The 24,285-nt window shown below is 45.8% G+C and overlaps 1 protein-coding gene across 1 annotated transcript in view; it reads right to left on the bottom strand.

Moving 5' to 3' along the window:
- Positions 1–20,782, bottom strand: part of CRY2 (cryptochrome circadian regulator 2) — a 38,746-nt gene extending 17,964 nt beyond the window's left edge. The window contains exons 1-5 of the mRNA XM_003781259.3: positions 20,441–20,782; positions 12,614–12,722; positions 10,139–10,281; positions 8,276–8,460; positions 6,096–6,184 (exon numbers count right to left, since the gene is read on the bottom strand). Coding sequence (XP_003781307.1) covers positions 6,096–6,184; positions 8,276–8,460; positions 10,139–10,281; positions 12,614–12,722; positions 20,441–20,712 — 798 coding nt within the window. The 5' untranslated portion in view covers positions 20,713–20,782. The remainder of the gene's footprint in view (positions 1–6,095; positions 6,185–8,275; positions 8,461–10,138; positions 10,282–12,613; positions 12,723–20,440) is intronic.
- Positions 20,783–24,285: the final 3,503 nt, after the last annotated feature.

Raw genomic sequence — 24,285 nt, 5'->3', positions numbered from 1 at the left:
CTTCTGTTGGCCTCGCTACTTCAGAAAATGTATTGCCATCTACCTAGGTGCCCAATGTTCAAGCCTGCCATCATCTTTTGCTTCCTCACCTAGTCCTGTTGAGTCTACTACCCAAATATTTTTTCTATCTGTCTTTTTCTTTCCATTCTCTACTGCTGCTAACCTGGTTCAGGCTAAGGTTATATCTAGACTGGACAACTGTGACCACCTCCAGATTGGCCTCCCTGTATCTCTTCCTATCACTCCCAATCCATTCCCCATACTCGGACTAGGATGATTATCCTACATGATATATATGTAGTGGGCTTCCTGTTACTCTGAGCAGTGGTCCCCACCTTTTTGGCAACAGGGACTAGTTTCATGGGATTCAATTTTTCTATAAGAGAGCGAGGAGGATAGTTGGGGATGATTCAAGTACATTACATTTCCACCTGAGATCATGAGGCATTAGATTCTCATAAGGAGCCTGCAACCTAGATCCCTCACATGTATAGCTGACAGTAGGGTTCATGGGCGGTACCTGTGGCTCAAGGAGTAGGGCGCTGGCGCCATATACCGGAGGTAGTGAGTTCAAACCCAGCCCCCTGGCCACACACACACACACACAAAAGGAGACTAAATTGTTCAATATTGAAAACAGTCTTTTGCTCACAATTAAAAAAAAAAACCCAAAGTAAGACAGTAGGGTTCATGCTCCTATGAGAATCTAATGCCACTGATTATCTGACAGAAAGCAGAGCTCAGGTGGTGATTCCAGCACTGGGGAGTAGGTGTAAATACAGATGATGCTTTGCTTGCTCACTCACTGCTCATCTCCTGCTGTGTGGTATGAACTGGTACCACAGCCAAGGAGTTAGGGACTACAGGCTCTGAGGACAGTCCCAAATCTTCACTAAGGCTTACATGGCTCACAAGCACCCATATCTTTCCAATTTTCTCTCTTGCCACCCCTCTTTAAGCACCCTACTTTCACTAGCACTTTTTTTTTTTGAGACAGAGTCTCATTTTGTTGCCCCTTGGTAGAGTGCCATGGCGTTATAGCTCATAGCAACCTCAAACTCTTGGGCTCAAGTGATTTTCTTGTCTCAGCCTCCAAAGTAGCTGGAACTATAGGTGCCCACCATAATGCCCAGCTAGTTTTAGAGATGGGTTCTCACTCTTGCTCAGGCTGGTCTCGAACTCATGAGCTCAGGCAATCCACTTGACTTGGCCTCCCAAAGTGCTGGGATTACAGCGTAAGCTACCTCACCCGGCTTTCTCTCACTATCCTTTGCATAAGCAGTTCCCTTTGCTGGAAAGCCCTTTCTTTTTCCTCCCCTTCACTTGGTTAACTGTGACTTTTCTTTCAAATCTCAACCTAAAGGCCACCTCTTTAGCAGGGAACAGGCATTAGGTTAAGTGCCTGTAACAGACATTAGGTATTTTTGCCTTCACACACTCTTGCTATGCTCCTTAAACAAAAACAGCCTCAAGCTGTCTCCCTGGTAGAGTGCTGTGACATCACAGCTCACAGCAACCTCCAACTCTTGGGCTCAAGCAAGTCTCCTGCCTCAGCCTACCAAGTAGCTGGGACCACAGGCGCCCGCCACAATGCCCAGCTATTTTTTAGTTGTAGCTGTCATTGTTTAGTGGACCTAGGCTGGATTCAAACCCGCCAGCTCAGGTGTATGTGGCTGGTGCCTTAGCGACTTGAGCAACAGGCGCTGAGCCTAAAAGTATTTTTTATTCTAAAGCCAGGTGTGGTCGCTCAAGCCTGTAATCCTAACACTCTGGGAGGCTGAGGCCGGTGGACTACTTGAGTTCAGGAGTTTGAGACCAGCCTGAACAAGAGCAAGACCCCATCTCTACTAAAAATAGAAAAACCTGGGTAGCGCCTGTAGCTCAAGGTGTAGGGTGCTGGCCCCATATACTGGAGATGATGGGTTCAAACTGGCCCTGGCCAAAAACTGCAAAAAAAAAAAAAAAAAAAGAAAGAAAGAAAAACCAGTTGAGTGTTATGGCAGGTACCTACAGTCCCAACTTCTTGGAAAGCTGAGGCGAGAGGATCAATTGAGCCCAAGAGTTTGAGGCTGCTGTGAGCTATGATAGCACAGCACTCTATCCAGGGTGATAGAGATTCGGTCTCAAAAAAAATTTTTTTTTTAAATTCTAAATGAAACATAGATATAGAAAATCAACAAATGTGTAGCTTAATGAATTATTTTAAGGCAAATCCCCATGCAATCAACACCAAAGATCAAGAAAAAGAACTCTGCCAGCCACCTCAGAAGTCTGTGTGCTTATCCCAGGATCAGTTCCCACCTTCCCCATAAGTAACCCTTACCTCAACCTTCATAATAATCACTTCCTACACTTTTGAAATGTTTCCATTTTGCTATTTGGCAAAGCATGTGTGGAAGGGAGGACTTTATCTTTTCACATTTATTCCTTATATTTTTAGGTAGTTGCATTTTTTACAGCCAAACATGTACACCTGAGTGTTGTGGCAGGCGCCTGTAGTCCCAGCTACTTGGGAGGCTGAGGCAAGAGAGTTGCTTAAGCCCAGGAGTTTGAGGTTGCTGTGAGCTATGATGCCATGGCACTCTACCCAGGGCAACAGCTTGAGGCTCTGTCTCAAAACAAAAAAACAAAAAAACCTCACCTTCATATTACTTAAGTTTCTTTCAATCTACACCTTTCATGATATTTCTTTCTTTTCCTTTCCATTTTTCTGTAGAAGAACCCAGGCCACGTCACTTGTCAAGATTCCCATAGTCTGACCCAGTCATAGTGGCTCACACCTATAATCCTAGCACTCTGGGAGGCCGAGGCAGGTGGATTGCTTGAGCTCACAAGTTCGAGTAAAAAGGGAGACCCTAGCTCAGCACCTGTAGCTCAGTGGTTAAGGTGCTGGCCACATACACTGGGGTTGGTAGGTTCAAACCCAGCCTGGGCCTGCTTAACAACAATGACAAGGACAACAACAAAAAATAGCCAGGCATTGTGGCAGGTGCCTATAGTCCCAGCTACTTGGGAGGCTGAGGCAAGAGAATTGCTTAGGCCTGAGAGTTTGAGGTTGCTGTGAGCTGCGATAGCATGGCACTCTACCAAGGGTAACACAGTGAGACTCTGTCTCAAAAAAAAAAAAGTGAGACCCTATCTCTACTAAAAATAGAAAAACTGAGGCAAGAGGATCACTTAAGCCCAAGAGTTGGAGGTTGCTATTAGCTATAACATCATGGCACTCTCCCCTGGGTGACAGTCTGAGATTCTGTCTCAGAAAAAAAAAGATTCCTACAATCTAGATTTTGCTAACTACAGACTCATGGTGCAGTTCAATAACTCTCTCTGTCCTGCGTATCACCTACAGATCAATCAAGGGGGTAGTAACACTTGTCTCTGCAGTGTTGGCAGTCATTAATGCATGTGTCATCACCAGGGGCTGTAAAATGGTGGTATTCTACTTCCATCATTCCTTTTTCAGAGAGATGGCTGCACTCATCTACTATTGGGTAATCCAGCAGTAAAGATCATATAGGTTGCCTCTCTTTTTTGGTAACAGCATCTCATTTTCTTTTTGAGAATCAGCTTTCCCTAATCTTAGTCCAAGTGGGTAAAGAGGACCTAAATTACTTTACAACTTTGGAAGTGGGTTCACAATGCAAGTCTGGCCAGGAATCCCCAGCCATAGTGAATTGAGTCAAGGACAGTCACATGACTCAAGCCAGGCCAATGAAAATACTTCTTGAACTCTTTTCTGAAGGTTTTAGAAAAGAGGCACATACATACCTTTCTCTGGTGTTTTTAAGCAGATTATAAATAAACTGGTCGTGACCACCTCTGCCACTACTCAGGAAAAGCCTGCCTGAGAAAGAAATAATCCAGAAGAAAGCAGAGCTGAGGGATGGAGAAAGCATTCCTGAGAGCATTCTTTGGACAACTGAATCTAGCTAAGCCTAAGGCTACACCTTACACACCTGGCTGTGTGGGTTAAAAAAATTCCCTTTTTTGAAAGCCAGCTTACAAACAAGAACTGATTAATATAATCCTCTTGCTCTTTGCTCCCCAAACCCTCTGAAGTTCTCCTTTTATAACCCTTAGGACATCTATAATTCCTTGTTTAATGTCCACCATCTCCAGTAATCTATGCTTCTGGAGACAGACGATCTTGTTTGGCAGTCTTTCTAGTAACCAGAACATCCTGGCAAGAGTAGATGCTCATTTCAGATTTGGAGAACTGAAGAAGTTAAAACAAATCTCCTGAAATTAGGTTCAACTTCTGTCCTTCTAGCACCTTCTGTTCTCCCAAATGTATAAGGCACAGTATTTTTTCCAGCTACCACTGAGTCTGAATGGGTCCAAGACTTAAGGGCCCTTGCAAGAACAGGTCCCTTAAGAGAACAGGGGTGTGCCCTGTAGATCACCAAGTCAAGAGCTCCTTTATAACGTGATAAAAACTATAAACATGGGGCTATAGGTCAGGCTCTTTACAGGCTTATGTCTTATTTTGCTCCTGTCATCCCATTTATCATCTCTACCCTTCTGCCTCCTTGGCCCAACCTTTGTCTCCAAACTGAGCCTAAGCTCTGGGTAAAGCTCTTGGGGACAGAGACTGCTGGTCCCCTCGTAGCTCTGAGACAATGGGTCTTGTCCTTTCAGGTCTGTGGGAATTACTTTTGGCCCTGGCTGATGGTAACGCCCAGATGAGAACATCAAGGCTTCTGGACCTTCACTGCTGGCTAGGTGCCTCCAGAGCAGGGAAAACATTCTTTCCAAGTGGGCCTGCTTTGGTTCCATTGTTATCATCTGGCTGCTAGGCAACATGCCTAGCCATCTGAGCAGGAATAGAAAAAGCTGGGATTTTAAGGACCCAGGCTATAAACCAGGGGTCAGTAAACTAGGAACTGACTGTTCTCTGTCCTGATTGGCTTTTCTGCTCCTCTATTCGCATGGTGGCATGTGCCATCTGATACTGTTGAGTGCCTCTGGAGCCTGGGCCTCTTTTCCCTTGCCAATTCCCCCTGCACTGGGAGAGGGGCCATTTTCTCTCTGTGTCTAAGAAAATGGAAATCAATACTTTGAAGGAGACCCTGCAAAAGGTGGGGGACACAACAAAATAATTAATCTTATGGACTTTATTGACCAGAGGAGCCTAAGGGGAAAGAAAAGCAATCTAGCATAAGCTTTAGAATCACATAGGGTCTTCCTCTATTACAGGTTGGGCATCCCTGATCCAAAAATCTGAATTCCAAAGCTCTTCTGGTCCCAAGCATTTGGGGTAAGGGATACTCAACCTGTAGTTACTAACTGTGTGACCTTAGGCAAGTTACTTAACGTCTCTAAGCCTCAATTTTGTAATCTATAAAACAGAGAGCTTAATACCTAACCTGTAGGGCTGCTGGAAAGATTAAAGGAAATAATGCAATCAGGTACTTAACCCACAAGTTCTCAGCCCATGACCAGCACCTGGTGTTGCTCTTTCTGGTGTTGTTATTGCCATCAGGAGGATTTTTTCTTTTTCTTTTTTGAGACAGAGCCTCAAACTGTTGCCCTGGGTAGAGTGCCATGGCCTCCAACTCCTGGGCTTAAGTGATTTTCTTGCCTCAACCTCCCAAGTAGCTGGGACCACAGGTGCCTGCCACAACACCTGGCCATTTTTTGGTTAGAGTTGTCATTACTGTTTGACAGGCCGGATTTGAACCTGCCAGCTCTGGTGTACATGGCTCGTGCCTTAGCCACTTGAGCTACAAGTGTCAAGCCTTTTTTTTTTTTGAGACAGAGTCTCAAGCTGTCACCCTGGGTAGAGTGCCATGGTCATAGCTCACAGCAACCTCAAACTCTTGGGCTTAAGTGATTCTCTTGCCTCAGCCTCCCAAGTAGCTGGGACTACAGAGGCCCACCACAACGTCTAGCTATTTTTTTGTTGCAGTTGTCATTGTTGATTTTAGCTGGCCCAGATCAGTTCAGACCCGTCAACCTTGGTATATGTGGCCAGCATCCTATCCACTGAGCAACAATGTTTTATTTTTCAACAAGTGTTGAGTGAAACTGACATGTATCCCCTTGCTGAGTGGGTATCAGAATTGCGTTCTGTGTCTCAGAAATGGGTCCCATACCTTCCGTTCCAAGTGCTTATCCAGGCGGGCCAGAGCTTCTGTCTCTCCTCCTTGCCAGACAGCTGGGCCAAGTCCTTCAGTGGGGAACCCTGTAAGGGGAAGAGCAGGTCACAGTAAAGGAAATATATCACTCAGCAAGTCCTGACCCATTAGTCTGTTCTTTGAACTTAGAAATGAACCAATGCTACTGGGAATGAAATAATCCTTAAAGTTTTAGCATTTTCTAGGTCTCTTTCCACCATCACTATTTTCTCTCCTTTCCCTTGTCTTCCCCATCTCAGCTCCTCATCATTCCAGGGGAAAGCAATCCTGGATTTCTCAGATTAGTTGTTAGCAACTGTGGTTTTCAGGTAAGAAAGGTTAGTAGTTTTGTTCAGATCAAAGATGAAGTGTGGGGTGGCGCCTGTGGCTCAGTGAGTAGGGCACCGGTCCCATATACCACGGGTGGCGGGTTCAAACCGAGCCCCAGCCAAACTGCAACAAAAAAGAGCCAGGCATTGCGGTGGGAGCCTGTAGTCCCAGCTACTAGGGAGGCTGAGGCAAGAGAATCACCTAAGCCCAAGAGCTGGAGGTTGTGGTGAGCTGTGACATCACAGCACTCTACAGAGGGCAACAAAGTGAGACTCTGTCTCTAAAAAAAAAAAAAAGATGAGGCTCGGCGCCTATAGCTCAACTGGCTAAGGCGCCAGCCACGTACACCTAAGGTGGCGGGTTCGAATCCCCAGCCCGGACCCGCCAAAACAACAATGACGGCTGCAACCAAAAAATAGCCGGGTGTTGTGGTGGGCGCCTGTGGTCCCAGCTACTTGGGAGGTGGAGGCAGGAGACTCGCTTGAGCCCAGGAGTTGGAGGTTGCTGTGAGCTGTAATGCCACGGCACTCTACCCAGGGGGACAGCTTGAGGCTCTGTCTCAAAAAAAAAAAAAAGATGAAGTGTGGAAGGAAGGAAGGGGGAGAGGGGAAAGAGGTGTAGTTAGTAACCTGAGGGTCTGAGAGAACTTCCTTTCAACAGAAGCATCACTAGTTGTCTGGATATCGAGAAGCCCACTGTTACCTGCACCAAATAGCGCTTATGTTGTCTGAGAGAGGCAAGTACAAAAATGGAAAAAGAGATGAGAAACAGTAGGTTACATACATGAGTATGAACAGAGAAAAGATGGGAAGGGCATATCCAAAATTAATAGTGAGGCCGGGCGTGGTGACTCACGCTTGTAATCCTAGCACTCTGGGAGGCCAAGGGGGGTGGACTGCCTGAGCTCACAGGTGGACCAGCCTGAGCAAAAGCGACACCCCATCTCTACTAAAAATAGAAAAACTGAGGCAAGAGGATCGCTTGAGACCAAGAATTGGAGGTTGCTATGAGCTATAATGCCTTTGCACTCTATCCAGGGTGATAGCTTGAGACTCTGTCTCAAAAAAACAAAAAACAAAACAAAATTAATAGTGGTTATCTCTGGGTGGTGCGACAGTGTCACTCCATCACCCTGGGTATAGGGCCATGGTGTCAGCTCACAGCAACTTCAAATTTCTGGGTTCAAGTGATTCTCCCACTTCAGCCTCCTGTGTAGCTGGGACTACAAGTGCCCACCACAATGCCCAGCTAGTTATTTCTATTTGTTTAGTAGAGATGGGGCCTTGCTCTAGCTCAGGCTGGTCTTAAACTCCTGAACTCCTGAATCTACCCACCTTGGCCTCCCAGAGTGCTGGGATTACAGGCATGAGCCACTGCACCCAGCCATGATGGTTATTTCTATCTTTGTCTTCCTGTATTTTCTAACCATTCCAGAATAACATGCATTACTTTGGCAAGGAAGAACAAACATCAGTAAATTTCTTCACACAAAAGAAAACAGCAGTGGCTTGGTGTCCGTAGCTCAGTGGTTAGGGCACCAGCCACATATACCAGCGCTGGTGGGTTCAAACCTGGCCTGGGCCGACTAAACAGCAACAACTACAAAAGTAACAAAAAAATAGCCGGGCATTGTGGTGGGCGCCTATAGTCCCAGCTACTTGGGAGGCTGAGGCAAGAGAATTGCTTAAGCCCTAGAGTTTGAGGTTTCTGTGAGCTGTGATGCCATGGCACTCTACTGAGGGCGACATACTAAGACTCTGTCTGAATAAAACAAAACAAAACAGAAAAGAAAACAGCAGCTTTAGAGGCTTTGGGCAGGAAGTACACACCCAGCTCCTCCAGGGAGGGTACACCATAGGTCTCGTCGTGGTTCTCCTGGATCTCAGCCCTGCAGCTCTCCATTTGCTGGCTGGTCACTGAGCCCACTGGCTTCTTGGGCAGCTCCATGCGGCTAATGATGGCCTGAAAGCGCTTGTAAGTCAGGGGTGGCTTCTGTCCATTCAACTCAATGATCCTGGGGAGCCCAAAGGACAGCCAATGTCACTAACAAGGCCCCTTGTTTTGGGTCCCTGCCCAAAACACTGGAAAAAGGAGCCCAGACTCTAAAGGTTTTGTGGGTGGCTTTCCTTATCTAGTCACAGGTCCCACTCCTGAGTGGAAAGGAAAGAGCAAAGGAGGCCACATCTCCATTTTACTGAGAGGAAAACAGAAGCCCAGAGAGCTCGAGCAGGTGCCTCAGGTAATGGAGCAAACAAAGTGGGAACTTAATTCCAGGTTCCCGGGTGCCTACAGGATGCTGCCTAAAGACAGAGACTGACCATATCTCTCTAATCCCCCACTAGCCTTCTTAGCACTTGGCCTATCTCTCCAAGCCATGGGAAATCCCATAGGTCTCTCCCCCAGTGAGGGCCTTGGAAGACGTTCTTTGATAAGAGCCACAAACATGTTCCTGTCTTGGAAAATCATCCCCTTCTTAGTCTCCATTTATTAGAATAGAGAGATGGAGGACAGCCTATCCTCCCTAAATCAGAGACTGTGGCTAGAGTGCTGGCAAGAACTAATACTTAAAGAGTACCTTGCAGTTTACAAAGTATTTTCATGAGCAGGGGAATGTAACTGCACTCATGCCCCCAGGAAAGATATATAAGAAGGTAAAGAAGAGAACTGAAGCTGTTTATATGAGCACAAATTGGGAGGGTATGGAGACAGATTCCTGGCTCCATACTATCCCAGCCAGGCTCTTGTTGGCCAAGAAGCAGCTTATGCAAGACCCAGCTGGCTGGGTGAGTTCATTTCTTAGTTTGTTCTCTCTTGCTCTCTCCCTACTAGTGGAGATAGAAGATTGGCTGCTGCCTCTGCAGTACCTCCCCCTCCTCTGGCACGTGGCAGGAGGAGGAACTCCACACCCAGCCTTCTCCTGAGGGCTGGGCTCACGTGCACAGCTGTGTGACCCAGCTTCCTGGCAACTGGGCTGGGGAGTTGGGGTGGGGAGTAGTGGCTGCTGGCTTGGTAGCAGCCGCAGCAGCAAAGCAGGAAGGTGAAAACTCCAGCAGGGAAGCGGAGAAGAGGGTTTTCTCTTAGACTCTGGAAAGAGAGGCCTGTCACCAGGGGAGGAGGCACCTCTGTCATTATCAGCTCCCTGCAGAGTTCTCTGGAGCCCCCTGAGCAACACCAAAATGCATGGCCTGGAAACCCAGATAGCTATAGGAGCCCAGGAACTGGTTTCAGGTACAGAAACTGGGCCCATGAGAATAGAGGTCTGTTGGAGGGGTAACAGATAGGGTCTACTAAGATCAAAGGGCAGCTGTAGAGGAGCAGGATGGAAATGGGAGCATGAGGCACAGATGGGACTAGAGCACATTAGGAACAGATCTGTGGAGATCCTAAGTGGGGAGTCTTACTGCGTGCATGCCTTGGGCCTAATAAGGCTCTTACCTTTTACCAAATTAGGTAAAACCCTTTGTGATCTATTTTCCAGGGCCTAACTCCAGCCCATTCTCCTCCAGCTTCTAGAAAATGCCATCCCTCATGAGCCAAGTGGTCCTATAGTGGAACCTCAAAGGGTTGTGGGGAAGTAGATTGGCCCCCTGATATTGCAAACAAGTGAGTTTGCAATTGTGAGTTCCGCCCTGCAGGGGCCCAAATCAATAAATTTCCCAAGGGCAACCTGACCCCTGGGACCCACGTCTTACCTGTCCAGGTCATAGAGGGTATGAGAGTTCTCGGTCACCACCTCCACACCAGCCTCCTTGGCCATCTTCATGATGGCTGCATCCCGTTCTTTCCCAAAGGGTTCAGAGTCATACTCAAAAGTTAAGCGGGTCACCCCCCATTCCTGTGGGGAGAGAATCTGTTATGCTCAACACTGTGTTTGGGGAGGATAGAGAAGCGAGGCACTTCTTCCCGGGAGGGAATACAGTCAATTTAGATGGACAGTGATTTGAACTGGAAAGCAAACAATCAATCTGAGGCTCAGGAATTTTGAGGAGGGCAGGCCGGTGAGGTGAGGCCAATAGCATGACAGCAGTGGCATCAGGAGAGAGGTGGGTGGCCTTGTGCATTTGCTGTGTCCTTGAGGTAGGAGAATGCAGCAGGAGGCTATAAATACTACGCTCCCAGGGGACCCCCAGGCCCAGAAACAGGCACTGACTCACTGGTGGAGATAGTGGGGGAAGGGACTGCCTCTTGCTTGTTCAACAAGCTTTTCTCAGAGCTCCTCACAGCCCTGCAGACTTGTGGCCTAGTTTTCTTGGCAGACTTGTGCTATGTGAAGTGTCTTAATGGTTTCCACAGCAACACTCTGGAGGCCAGTAGCAAACAGAACTAATAGGCTCCAGCTCTCAGAGAGCCAGGGAAGGAGGAAAGATCCTTAGTCCAGACGTCAGAGAAAAATGACCAGAGGGGCTGCATGTTGAAAATAGGGGAATTCTTTTTTACATCTTTAGTTATTTCTGATAGGAAGTTCAAGATGCTCTAGCAAGTTGGCACAGTGAAAGGCTGTATAGACAACTCACAGAAAGCCCTAGATCAGGCAACTAGCAAGATGAAAAACACGTTCTAATCAAAGCCTCTAGTCATGGTCCTTTAAAGCTCTGAACCCCAGGGGCAAATGTCCTAGCCATGCACAAGCTGGTCTGGGTCCTGACTTAGCCCAGCCTAGGAAGTGGGTCCTTAGCAGGGCCAATTTGAAGACAATTGCAACTAAATATTGTATTTATTGAGCCCTTACTATAAGCTAGATGCTATGCTTAGTGCCTCATACAGATCACATTAAATAGTCAAGTAACCCTGAGAACAGTAATAATAGTACTGTTAAATGACACCTTCTCCAAGAAGCCTTCCTTGACCTCTTCCTTCAATATGGTCCTCCTACATATTGTTCTTTTTCCCATAATAGCATTTGTTATATTCAACGAAGATTACCATTACTTGCCTCTTTCCCCTGTTGGTGCAAACTCTTAGAACAGTCACCATGCTGTCTCTTTCATCATTATTACCCTAGGACCTAGTGGGAGGCCTAGTACCTAGCAGAAGCTCAGCATTAACAATGAAGGACTGAATGGATGACCTGTCGGTATCTCTGGGCTATAACTGGGCTGACCTCAGAGCTGCAGGGTGGGGGTGGGGAAGAGAAGGAGCAATGCAGATGAGACGGGCAAATACATTTATATGTAATTCAGTATGGTGGTTAAGGACACAGCTCTGGAATCAGAGAATCTAAGACCAACACTTAATATCTTCAAGGCCACAGGCAAATGATTGTTTCTTCACCTGCAAAATTGGGATAGCAGCAGTCACCTCTCAGGGCTGCTGTGTGGAATAAGTGAGTTAATGTAAACAAGCTTTGGAACAGTGCTTGACTCATAGGCAGCCCTCCGTCAATGCCAGCAATTACTAGCATTGTGTGATTTGTATGTGCGTGTGCAATTATGTATGTGGGGGTGTGGTGAGGAGAGCTGAATGATGACATATTTACTAAGCTGTCTGCCTCAACCTGAGACTTTTCCTCCGGTTTCAGAATTGGGGTGGAAAGGGGCACAGACACACTTGCATGCTGCCAAGGGTGAAGGGAGTTTGTCCTAGAGCCCTTGTTCATGAAGACTTTTGCCTCTATTTGACTTTAAATATGCTTTTTAAAAGGGTTGTGGGGAACTGGACTGGCCCCCTGATATTGCAAACAGAAACTTATGTGGGTCCTGAATGAAAAATTTTACCAATCATTTGCCCCAGAAGAAACAGGAATGCTCTCTTAGAAAGGCTGACTTTTTTCCCAATAAGCAGAGCAAAGCAAGATGGGAAACGCCCCTTGCTAGACATGAAACCCCACCCTCGAAGTCTTGGCATCGAACAGTCCTAATAAATCTTGATAGTTTGAGCCAAGAAACATCTAAGGAAGCCAGTGGCATCCGGGGCGGAATGACTTACTACATTCTATGTCTGGACTGAGATGGGAACTTTCCAGCATGACAAAGGTTTCACAGAATTTTTTCTTTAACACAGTTTCCATTGCAAGGGCAAACTGACTGGCTGCCTTTGCTCCCAATTTCTCTAGAAATGGGCAGAACAGCCCTGATGTTTCCATTCCCTCAGTCAGAATATCATTCAATCTGTGGAGAAACTCTAGGAGGGCAGAATCTCACTCTCTTCTCTGGGGCCTTCATATTTACCTTGAAAAGCCTTGGGAACACATCAGCTGGCTGTCCCCGGACCACAAACAGGCGGGAGTTCAGTTTTCTTAAACTTGTGTCCAGATCTTCCAAAGACTGAAGTAGGAACCTGCAGAGTCCACACAGGCCTTGTTAGTGACAGCATAAACAGCATAGCTCTCTTTCCCAATAAAGCAAGGAGAAACTGACTCACTGCTTATGCCAAGTAAGTAGCACTATGAGCACTAGAACTAGAGAGGCTTGGGTTCTAGCCTAGGCATGAAATGGTAATGGATCAGTGCTGCCTTGGTTGAAACCCTGGCCTTGCCACTTGCTATTAATAATAGCTGTGTGACTTTAGGCAGTAACTTAACCTCTGTAACCTGTTTTTCATTTGTGTATAGAGTTGATGTACAATCTCACAGAATTGCTAAGAAAACAAAATCAATGCATGAAAAACATTTAGCACGGTACCCGACACATAGAAATCTTGGGATAAATGCAAGCTGTTCTTAGTGGTGAGTTTCTAAGTGATCAGAAGCAAGCCACTCACTCACTGTCAACCTCTAGGGCTGGATGCAAATATCTGCCAAGCATGATGTTTTTTTGATAATCAAATGAGAGCACCTGAAAAAACAAGGCGTGATTCTGACTCTACAGTGGGAAGCATTATGGTCCTATCAGCAGAGGAACAAGACTGCCACAGCCTGGAAAATCCTACTTATTCTGGTTAAACAAACTCTTTGCCTTTCTGCCTTCATGCTTCGGACTGCAAGTATTTCTGCTGCCATGGCCCGACCCCCAGAGGTTTGGCAGGTGGCTCACTCTCCAGCGCTCTGATAAGCAGGTTCTCATCCCAAGAAGAAAGCCTTAGAAGGTACTTCATGTTAGAGATCCTCACTTGCTTTCGGGGGCAGGTGTTGAGGTTGGGGTTGGAAACTGCTGATACACAAGAACCAGCAGGTGAACTGGATCACCAGGGGAAAGGGAAAGGAACACCTGCTGAGTGTCTTTCATGTTTTATTTTTAAGTTAAATTAACATTTTCACTAGGTAGTTCAAATCCAAGTGACAAAAGGGTACACAGTAAAAAGCGTTCTCCCCTTCTTCTCTCCACAGAGGTGACAAAGGTTATCAATGTGATTATGAATCTGCTTTTAAAGTGCATTTTCTCATTTAATTCTCTCAAAACATTTTAAAGGAAATAGTACTATTTTCATTTCATAGATGAGGAAACAGACACCAAGAGGTTAATTAATTTGCCTAAGATCATGGTTGTTATATGACAAAGCTGAGATAGGAACCTAGGTTGGTCAGACTCTGAAGCCCATGTTTTCTTCTCTATGCCTCATTTCTGAGGACTTTTAGTGGCACGGTGACACTGCTCCAGGGGCTGAGGTTCTATACGACTTCATGAATCTGGAATTCTTTTCTCCAATGCCAACCTGCCTACAGGCAGTACACGGATTACAAATGAGGTAGGTTCTGTATGTTTGTTCTCAAGTTGAATTTGTATGTAAGTTAGAAAATGTATATTTACTTTTTTTTTTTTTAAGAGACAGAGTCTCACCTTATTGCCCTCAGTAGAGTGCCGTGGTGTCATACAGCTCACAGCAACCTCCAACTCCTGGGCTTAGGCGATTCTCTTGCCTCAGCCTCCCAAGTAGCTGGATCTACAGGTGCCCACCACAATGCCCGGCTATTTTTTTGTTGTAGTTCGGCTGGGGCCAGGTTTGAACCAGGTTTGGCGGGGGCCACCCTTGGTAACTGGGGTCAGCACCCTACTCACTGAGCCACAGGCACCCCCCAGGTACATTTACTTCTTAACTGTAATAGCCTCTGTTTGTAAGCGTGAGTCACATGCCAGTTGGATGTTTGTAACTTGGGGACTGGCTGTGCACGTGATCCACTCACATTCTTATCTTCCTCCTCAGGAACCAAGCCCTGACAGGTCGGCCTGCATATGTCACAGACTCCTTTGAAGCACCTGCTATCTATCCCTTGGCATCACCCACCCTTCCCCAGCATCCTTCATCTCTGTGAACAACAGAAATCACCAGATTTTATTTTGAGCACAGGGAAACCCTGTGCCTCCTCTGTGGCATGTCACATTCCCTGACTATGAAGGCTCTCAGAAGCATTAACTATTCCCAGAATCAGCCTCCACCTCTGCCTCTGACAGACACACAACTTGACATACTCCCATGGCCAATGCCACAGACCCACACTCCAGCACAGGCTGAACCGTGGGGTTGGGTCAGAACATCACATTAGCTAAAGAGTGTGTGGAATAGGTGACTCTGACAGGTTGAATGCCGCTTTATGCCAACTAAGAGTTCCACCTCTGTGAATTTCTGTTTCTGAAAAACTGACACCCTCAGAAAAGGACCAAGGAGCTGATGAGTAATGAGGGAGTGGAGTGACAAATGAGTGATGAGTGACACACTTGCAGGCCTCCCCCAGGCCGCACCATTCTCCCAGAAGGAAAAGTATGAGAGAGCCATATAATAGCCTCAAGCCACCTCAATCCTGGACCCTGCCAGGTAGAAGGACAAGAGATCACCACAGCATTTTAAATTCCACAACTCCAGGACAGAGTGTCCTCCATCTGCAGCATCCAGGAATATTCCTGTCACGTACTTTTGGGCCTCTTCCTTTACAGTCCACCAGATTGCACAGGGCTTTGAATTGAAGCAATAAGTAAGGCTGAAATGTGCATGAAATCCAGGTTCCAGAACATATAACAAACTGCCTTCTACAGAACTTCATTTTTAGACTTCATTTACTAAAAGGAGATTCCTCGTGGCATCTCTAAGGTACAGACAATTCTATGAGAGCGCTTTCCTTCTTTGATAACAGATGCCTATAGCTGAGGCAGAAAGCAGAAGGCCCAACTCTGAACCCAGTAATTGAAACAGCTCCATGAAGTATTATTCACATTTTATGGAGGAGGAAACTGAGGCATAAAGAGAGATTAAGTAACCTGTCCAACATCATATACCTAATAAGTGGCCAGAATTCAAACCCAGGGAATTTGTCTGACTCAGTATGTTCATTTTTAACTACCAGGCTCCACTGCTTCTCACAAACAGCCTGAGCACTTGAAGCTACATTGCTCAGGGCTCAGCCTTTAGGAAGCATAACAGCTCAACTCAAAGGTCAAGATCTTTGCTGCTGCCAGATCTTTGCTCCTCTGCGTGTGGTTTGACAAACCCATAATTGGCCATGAATTGCCAGTAGTCTGCTGCTCCAATCCATACATCCAAAATCAGAATCTGTATTTTAGCAAAATCCCCTGAATCACCAGGGGACATTAAAGTTTCAAAACACTGCTCAAAAAAATTGAACTTTATCTCTAGCCTCTGTTTACAGGTTTTCTCTCTGTACTTCTAATTTGTTTCTATTAAACTTTCTTTCTTGGAGATCCAGGTTTCTGCCTCCTCTTGGGCCCTCTGGCAATTTCTCTGCTAATTCCAGCTCTCTCCAGACTCAAGCCCTTCAGGGCTCCTCTGGGAAGGAAGGGCCCAGGACAGTCCCACAGGAGGCTACAGGCAGGAAATGTGAGGAGAGCTCCCAGGATCTCAAGTTTGGGCAGCCAGAAAGGGAAACCACCACTTTGGCACCACTTTGGAGGCTTTCCAGGTATGGAGCAGTGCTGTTACTGGGCAAGTGATCCCTGGGACAGGTGCATACATTCTTTCACCAGAGAGAACTTTGGTCCTTCTCTGGTCTCTTAGAGCCCTCCCCTGCACATGGCCAAGCCCTCTTTATGTTACCGAGGGGACTCTGAAGGAAACCGGCCAGGGCATTGGAGGTGGTGATATTGGAGGCTGGCACCTCACCCTTGGCAGCTCCAAGCTGAGCTCACATGGCCAAAATTCAGAGCACATGGTCCTGTTTGAGCAAAGCTCACCCTCTGGATTAGATAACACGTGCAACTGAATTACATTACATAAGTTGTCTGGAGCCAGAGGCAGACAGAACTGGAGAAGACTGAATTGGGATTTCCAAAAATAAAGAGAAGACTCTGTAATTCAGGGACTCCATGGGGCTTGCCCTTTATAACAAAACAGGCAGATCCTTTAGTTAAGCACTTATATTTAGGGAAGGTGCTTCTCTTATACTTAGAGATGGCAGATTCTATGTTAAGGCATATTTTATTTATTTGTTATTAATGGGGGAAGGGAGGATGACAGGGAACGCTTCATTTGGGTCCAGATGGCTTTTGATCAGTTCTTCTGCTTCAAGCCAAAGTTATCTTCTAACCATAATACCATTGGCTGGCACAGATTGGCAACACAGGATATTAATAGAAATTACTTTCTCCTAAGTAATTAAGAGAGCTTAAGACCCATCAAAAGGGATAACCTAAACCCATAATCCATGGAAGGAATTTATTTCTAAACATCATTCAGATACTCAGATCTAAATATCTAAGCAACACTTAGAAATACTTAAATATTTAAATATTAAATACATAAATAAAATAAACTGACTTTTTCCTAATTTCAAAGAGAAAGATGAAGAAGGTTTTCATCTCTTTTGGGAAAACAGAAACATTTCCTTGGCAGAAGAACCCTAAAAGTACCTCACTTGGGTACCAGCGTGAAGAGCTCAGAGAAAATCAAATTTCCCCACTAGTGGACTATAGGTCTCAATCCCTTTCTTGCTGACCAAATTGCAGGGAAGAACTACCTATGTCCACAGTCCAACAGTGTTTAGCTTTCAGCATTTGGGAAGAGACATACTTGCTTTCACCAGGTACCCTAGGAAGTTCCCAATTTACCTTATTTATTAATTCTGAGAGAAATAGACTGAGGAAGAACATATTTTATTTCTACCAACTCTTTTTGTCCTAGAAGCAGCATAGAGTTAGGGTAAAATGATTTAAATAGAACTGTTGCCAACACCTATCTAAGACATGCTAGGGAGAGAAAGGTAATTAAAAACTACAAGGACCTATTTTGAACAACCATTTTAAATCTAGAAGCTGCTCACATCTTTTGTTTTGGTTCTTCCTACAGTACTTCCTTCTAGATGCAGCAAATTTGAGGAAGGTGGGCTGGGAAAATGGGAAAGGGTTTAGTGAATTGGTGCTTAGAAAAAAAAAAAAGTCCTGAGGCTCATAGCTACAAATAGCTATCACCTCCCACTATCACCATGGCAGGAAGTATGCTAGCCTTCTCCTATGCCAATAAATATACACATTTCTTGGTTGCCTTTCTGGGTCCTCTTTTACTCTTGGAAAGTGCCATTCATGGTTATTTTAATCTGCAGCAAAACCCTGTGTGGGAGTCAGAGTAGGAGGTGCAGGAAGGTAATAAGGATCACAGATTTTGATCCCCCTCTTGCAGATGGTCTCCACCATTCCTAGGTAGGCTTCTCAGAGGCAGCAACTCAAGCATTTGCAGAGCTAGGACTTTATGCTGTAGCACAATTCTCAGGCCACTCCCAGGATCCAGAAACAGCCACCGGAAGATTACACACATTATAATTATGCAGAGGTATGGCTGGCTCCAGGTCCCCCCCACCCCCAACCCACCGTGTCTAACCAAGTTCACAAAACAGAATGTAGCTCTGTTCAAGATCCATCCATCCAGGAAGGAGAATGGTGGAGGTGGTAGTCTGTTTCCAGGAGCAGGTATCATATTTGATCTGTTTTGTGTTATTTCACCTCTTTCTTCTGAATGCCAACACTAATTAGACTTCCTACCAATGCATTGCAACACACTTCCCAGGGTGCCTGGCTCAGGCTATGTTCCCTAGTCTAGTGCTTCTCAAGCTTTGCTACAATGAGAACTTTAAAAATCTTAATGCCTTGGCCATAATCCAGAACAATTTAAATAGAATTGGAGGGATGGAGGTGGGTGGGTGGGCAACTTTTAAAGATCCTTAGGTAATTCCAGTGTGTAGCTACAGCTGAGAATCACCACTCTAGTTCACCCCCATATTTTAGGTGTTCCATAGCACTTTGTTCTACTAAATTAGAGTTCTTTACTCATCTTCTCCCACTAAAATGTAGGCCCCAGGAGCTTTAGGAGCACAGACACACATCTACTTGTTTACTGCTGTAGAAGCACCTAGCACACTGCCTGGCAGATATTAGGCACTCGTCAAATAATCACCCAATACCTGCATTCCTATACCGCCTCTGACTTCAGGATTTGACTTAGGCAGCAGAGCTGCCACATTCCTTTTCTCTTTCACTCACTTGAAAGCACAGTCACAAAAGAGTGTCCCATAAAAATCCATAAACACCTAGTTTCTAGCCAACTGGAGTTAAATCAGCAACAGAGATTTTGTTGTTGATTTTTAATACCCACTACCACAAAGGAGTAGACAGTGTATGCAAAGTCTGCCAAAACCCAATAAAAGAAGAAACTCATTTGTGACAATGTAACAAGCAGGTAGCTGGATTCTATTTACTCTGCTCTAATTGGCATACTGCCATAAGGAGGGGAGCAAAGTCTGAAGCTTGGCTTAATGTCCACACTGGGGATGGTCATTTGAGGATGTTTGTCAAATCCAACCTCCTATCTATAGAAACTGGAGCAGAGACAGAGCAATAGAGCAGCCTGAAAACAGTGTGGGCAGGCTCTCCACAGGACTATCTTTAGTTGTATCCTCCATATAAATAGGGGCATTTAATAGCCCAGGGCTAGGAGCACTCACTCTCTTAGCAGGACACACACCCTGGAGAAGAAAGAATGGTGTGCTGAGAGCCATGGTATCCTGGAAATAACCCTGCCCATCAGTGCAACAAGGCTACAAGCAAACATCCCCCAGAACAATGCAAACAAACCAAGTGACTGCTGCTGGGTGTTTTAACAAGTGATGGGTACACGATGTCTCAGAACTCCTTGGTTTGAATACCAGTCATAGAGAAAATACACCAACTACCTATCTGTTAATCCTTTCCCATGACTGTGCTGACTCCATCTCCTGGAACTTATCAAAGAGGGGCCCTTGATATCATGGCTTTCTCAGTCCTTAACCTTACCACATCAGTTCATAAACGTCTAATCCATAATGGCTCAACAGCCCTTTAAAATCATCTCGGGGAAGCAGGAAAATGGTTCCTTTTTAATTTTTCTAGCAAAGTCATAGCTGCTGAGGGGATTTTCCAAAATGGCTTAAGTACCGTTCTAGAGCTTAAGACACAAAGTGCCTTTACCTGAAGATGCCCTTGGAGTCTTTGTCTATGACATAGGAGAGAAGAAAGACCTTATCTAATGCCAAGCCAGGGTCTTTAGACATCTTCACTGGCAGGGGGCATTCTGGGTGAAGAGAAGCCAGGATGGGTGATAGAGTGGATTCAGACAAACTAGAGGCTTAGAGATGACCTTCCAGAGCCAGCAATGGGCTCTTCACTTGAAGAATGTGACCAGAAACTGACTTCTGCTCTCACACCACAGAATACTCCTTCTTCTCCTCCCTGAGTACGCTCCTAAGAGCCCTGGACCAGGAGTTCCGTTCTGCTACTTACTGGCTGCAAGTCCTTGGGCAAGTCAACTTTGCGTCTCCAGTGCTCAAGAGTCTCATCTATACAATGGGGACTAGGATTTCTGTCCCACAAGCATGTTGTAAAGCTCAAAGGGGATAACACACAGCGCGAAAGCTCTATGTCAGAGGCTGAGCTCTGGCCCACCCAGGGCATTGGTACGATGACTAATTACTTCCCCGGTCCCGGCTTCTCCCCTCGTAAGAGCCCACTCCGCCCCCCGACCCCCCTTCCCTCGAGCTGGAGCTTTCCGGCCGTGCCGAGATGCAAGGACCGGGTTATTTGCCACCTGGCCCAAGGTCCTGGTGACTCCCTCGGCCCCACGACCCCGCCCCGGGTCCCCCTTACCTCCATCGGTTGATCCCGACTGAGGAGGAGGCCGCGAACCACGGGTCGAGGATGTAAACGCAGCGCACGCAGCGCGCCCCGCGCACGGCCGCCAGTAACGCCGGGTTGTCGTGGAGCCGCAGTCCTTTGCGGAACCAGTGCACTGAGGAGGCGCCATCCGCGCTGGTTGCCGGTCCCTGGGCCGCAGTCGTCGCCACAGCCGCCGCCATCGCCTCCCTGACTGCTAGGCCACCGCTGCTCCGCCCCGTCGGAGCCCCTCGCCCTACCCACATCCCGCCCAGTGACCTATGACGCCGCTGCTCCTCCGTATGACTCCGCCCTCAGGGTCCCAGAGCGCCTCTGCCATTGGCTGGGATCCTCCTGCCGCGTAATTGGCCCAGCCGCGCGGTATCCAGCCCCGCCTCCTCACGTTCCTACCTTGTGCCGGCCGGCTTGGGTGGAGAGAGCAGTGAAGGCTAGTGACGCAGGCTAGGGCTCCCTGAGGAGGTCCGACCACGGGCCGTGTCTCAGGGACAGAGGATTTCTTACACACGTCCTATTCAGGGACTGCTTCTGGAAGAAGCTGCCTGGGCTGGTGGAGCTTGTTGCTGCTCAAGCTAATGACTTACAAGACTGACAACCAGTCCTCCTACATCACCATCGTCTCCCTCACTATCACATCACCTCTGTCATTCTACTACAGCTATCATTTATTGAGTGCATTTTATATGCCAAGCAATATGATAATTTCCTTATATAGTCTGTCTTATTTCCTTGCTACTCTCAATTCGGCCCACTTACATTCATTCAACTAACCCAGTGAAAGGACTGCTATTATTTTCGTTTTACAGATGAAGAAAAATAGAGTGTGCTGCAGGTTGAGTGACTTTTTACATATCATAAAACTGTAAGAGAATTCCGCTTAAATTAGTATGAGTTTTTTTTGAAACAGAGTCTTATTCTGTTGTCCCAGGCTAGAGTGCTGTGGTGCTTACAGCAAAATCAAACTCCTGAGGTCAAGCGATCCTCCTACCTCAGCCTCCCGAGTAGCTGGGACTACATATATGTGCCACCACATCTGGCTAATTTTTCTATTTTTAGTAGAGATGGAGTCTCACTCTTGCTCAGGCTGGTCTTGAACTCCTGAGCTCAAACAATCCACCTGTCATGGCCTTCCAGAGTACTAGGATTATAGGCACAAGCCACCATGTCAGGCAGATTATTCTGATTTTTTTTTTTAAAACAGAGTCTTACTTTGTTGCCCTCGGTAGAGTGCCTTGGCATCACAGCTCACAGAATCTCAAACTCTTAGGGTCAAGTGATTCTCTTGCCTCAGCCACCCAAGTAACGGGACTATAGGCACCCAACACAATGCCTGGCTATTTTTAGAGATGAGGTCTTACTCTGGCTCAGACTGTTCTCAAACCTGTGAGCTCGAGCAATCTACCTGTCTCAACCTCCCAAAGTGCTAGAATTACAAGCGTGAGACCCTGTGCCTGGCTGATCATTCTGATTTTGAAACTTCTGCTTTTATCCAAGAAGCTATACTTCTCTGTGTGCTGATATTTTGGCATTTCCAAGTGGCAGAGTCTAAGGATCAGGTAGGAGTGCCCTGATATGCAGCAGCAGAGAGTTTGGGAGGGACTGGGAATGTGGAGGACTTGGTTGAGGCCATAACTGTGCCATCAGCTCAATTTATTTTCTTTTAGTCTTTATGGTACCATTATGTCCTAAGCACTTTACTGGATTCTGGGTGGGATTCAGTGATGTGGAAAATACTGACCTCACTCACCTCTGGGGAGCAAGGTAGAGTACTTTTGGGGGCAGGTGTTTAGCAAAGGGCTTGCTGGTTGACTGACTTACTAAATGGCAAGAGAAGCTGTAAACACTGGCAAGAAAGTGGTGAGGATGGGCTAAGATGGCCTAGTTGGGCTAAATCTTCGTGGGTATCAGAGAATAGTCTGTTTCAACTTGACAGTAGGTTGAGCCCATTCTTGAGATTCTTTCTGAACTTGGGAATGGGCAATGAAAGCATTTAGCAATTCACTAGGCAGTTTAAGTTTAGTGGCATTAATTGGCATCACTCTCTAAACCAGAGCATCATGGCAGTCCTAGTCTCTTTCTTCTTTCCAGGGCTTTGCACAAGTCATTCTCTCAGCCTAGATCATACTCCTCACTCCAACCCCTTTCTAACTCCAGTTTGCCCTGTGTCACCACTCAGTATTAATGTCACCTTCTTCCTGTCTGGTCCCAGCCTACACAGTGCCCCATCTTATTTTTGTGCTTCTTCTTATCAACAGCCTTAGAATATGGTACTGAGACTGAAACTGGACCCACACTTTTCACCATAGACTAAGATAGACTCTCACTGGATTAAAGATTTAAACTTAAGACATGAAACTATAAAAATACTAGAAGAAAGTGTAGGGAAAACACTTGAAGAAATTGGCCTGGGTGAAAATTTTATGAGGAGTACCCCCTGGACAATTGAAGCAACATCAAAAATACACTATTGGGATCTGATCAAACTTAAAAGCTTCTGCACAGCCAAACCCACGGTAAGTAAAGCAAGCAGACAGCCCTCAGAATGGGAGAAGATATTTGCAGGTTATGTCTCTGACAAAGGTTTAATAACCAGAATCCATAGAGAACTCAAATGTATTAGCAAGAAAAGAACAAGTGATCCCATCTCAGGGTGGGCAAGGGATTTGAAAAGAAATTTCTCTAAAGAAGATAGGGGTATGGCCTACAGATATATAAAAAAATGCTCACCATCCTTAATCATCAGTGAAATGCAAATCAAAACTACTTTGAGATACCACCTAACTCCAGGAAGATTAGCCCATATCACAAAATCCCAAAACCAGATGTGTTGGCGTGGATGTGAAGAAAAGGGAACACTTCTATACTGCTGGTGGGAATGCAAACTAATACGTTCCTTATGGTAAGACATCTGAAGAACACTTAGAGAACTAAAAATAGACCTGCCATTTGATCCTATAATTCCTTTATTAGGTACATATCCAGAAGACCAAAAATCACAGTACAACAAAGATATTTGTATTAGAATGTTTATTGCAGCCCAATTTGTAATTGCTAGGTCATGGAAGAAACCCAAGTGCCCATCTACCCACTAATGGATCAATAAATTGTGGTGTATGTACACCATGGAATATTCTGCAGCCCTAAAGAAAGATGGAGACTTTACCTCCTTCATGTTTACATGGATGGAGCTGGAAAATGTTCTTCTTGGCAAAGTATCTCAAGAATGGAAGAAAAAGTATCCAACGTACTCAGTCCTATTATGAAACTAATTTATAGCTTTCATATGAAAGCTATAACCTAATTATAGTCTAAGAATATGGGGAGGGGGAGCGGAGGGAGGGGGGTGGATGGGTGGAGGGAGAGTGATTGGTAGGATCACATCTATGGTTTATCTTACAAGGGTACAAGTGATTCTTTCTTTCTTTCTTTCTTTCTTTCTTTCCTTTTTTTTTTTTTTATTAATGTTAGCTGTGTGCATTAATGCAATCATGGGGTGCAGTGTGGTGTTTTCATACACAATCTGAAATATTTTCATCAAACTGGTTAACATAGCCTTACTGTCATTTTCTTAGTTATTTGTGTTTAGATGTTTATATTCTACCTTTAGAAAGATTCACTTGTACCCTTGAAAGATAAACTATAGAGGTGATCCCTCCAGTCACCCTCCCTCCACTCATCCACCCTTAACATTGTAATGGAAGTTTTAACTATCGCAATTAGGGAAGAAAAGGCAATTAAGGGTATCCATATAGGGTCAGAAGAGATTAAACTTTCACTTTTTGCAGATGATATGATTGTATATCTGGAAAACACCAGGGATT

Source organism: Otolemur garnettii, unplaced genomic scaffold (genome assembly GCF_000181295.1).
Source record: "Otolemur garnettii isolate 467f Iridium unplaced genomic scaffold, OtoGar3 scaffold00001, whole genome shotgun sequence".
NCBI classification, from domain to species: domain Eukaryota; kingdom Metazoa; phylum Chordata; class Mammalia; order Primates; family Galagidae; genus Otolemur; species Otolemur garnettii.
Note: the sequence above shows the minus strand (reverse complement) of the source record. Positions and strands in the feature narration are given on the sequence as shown.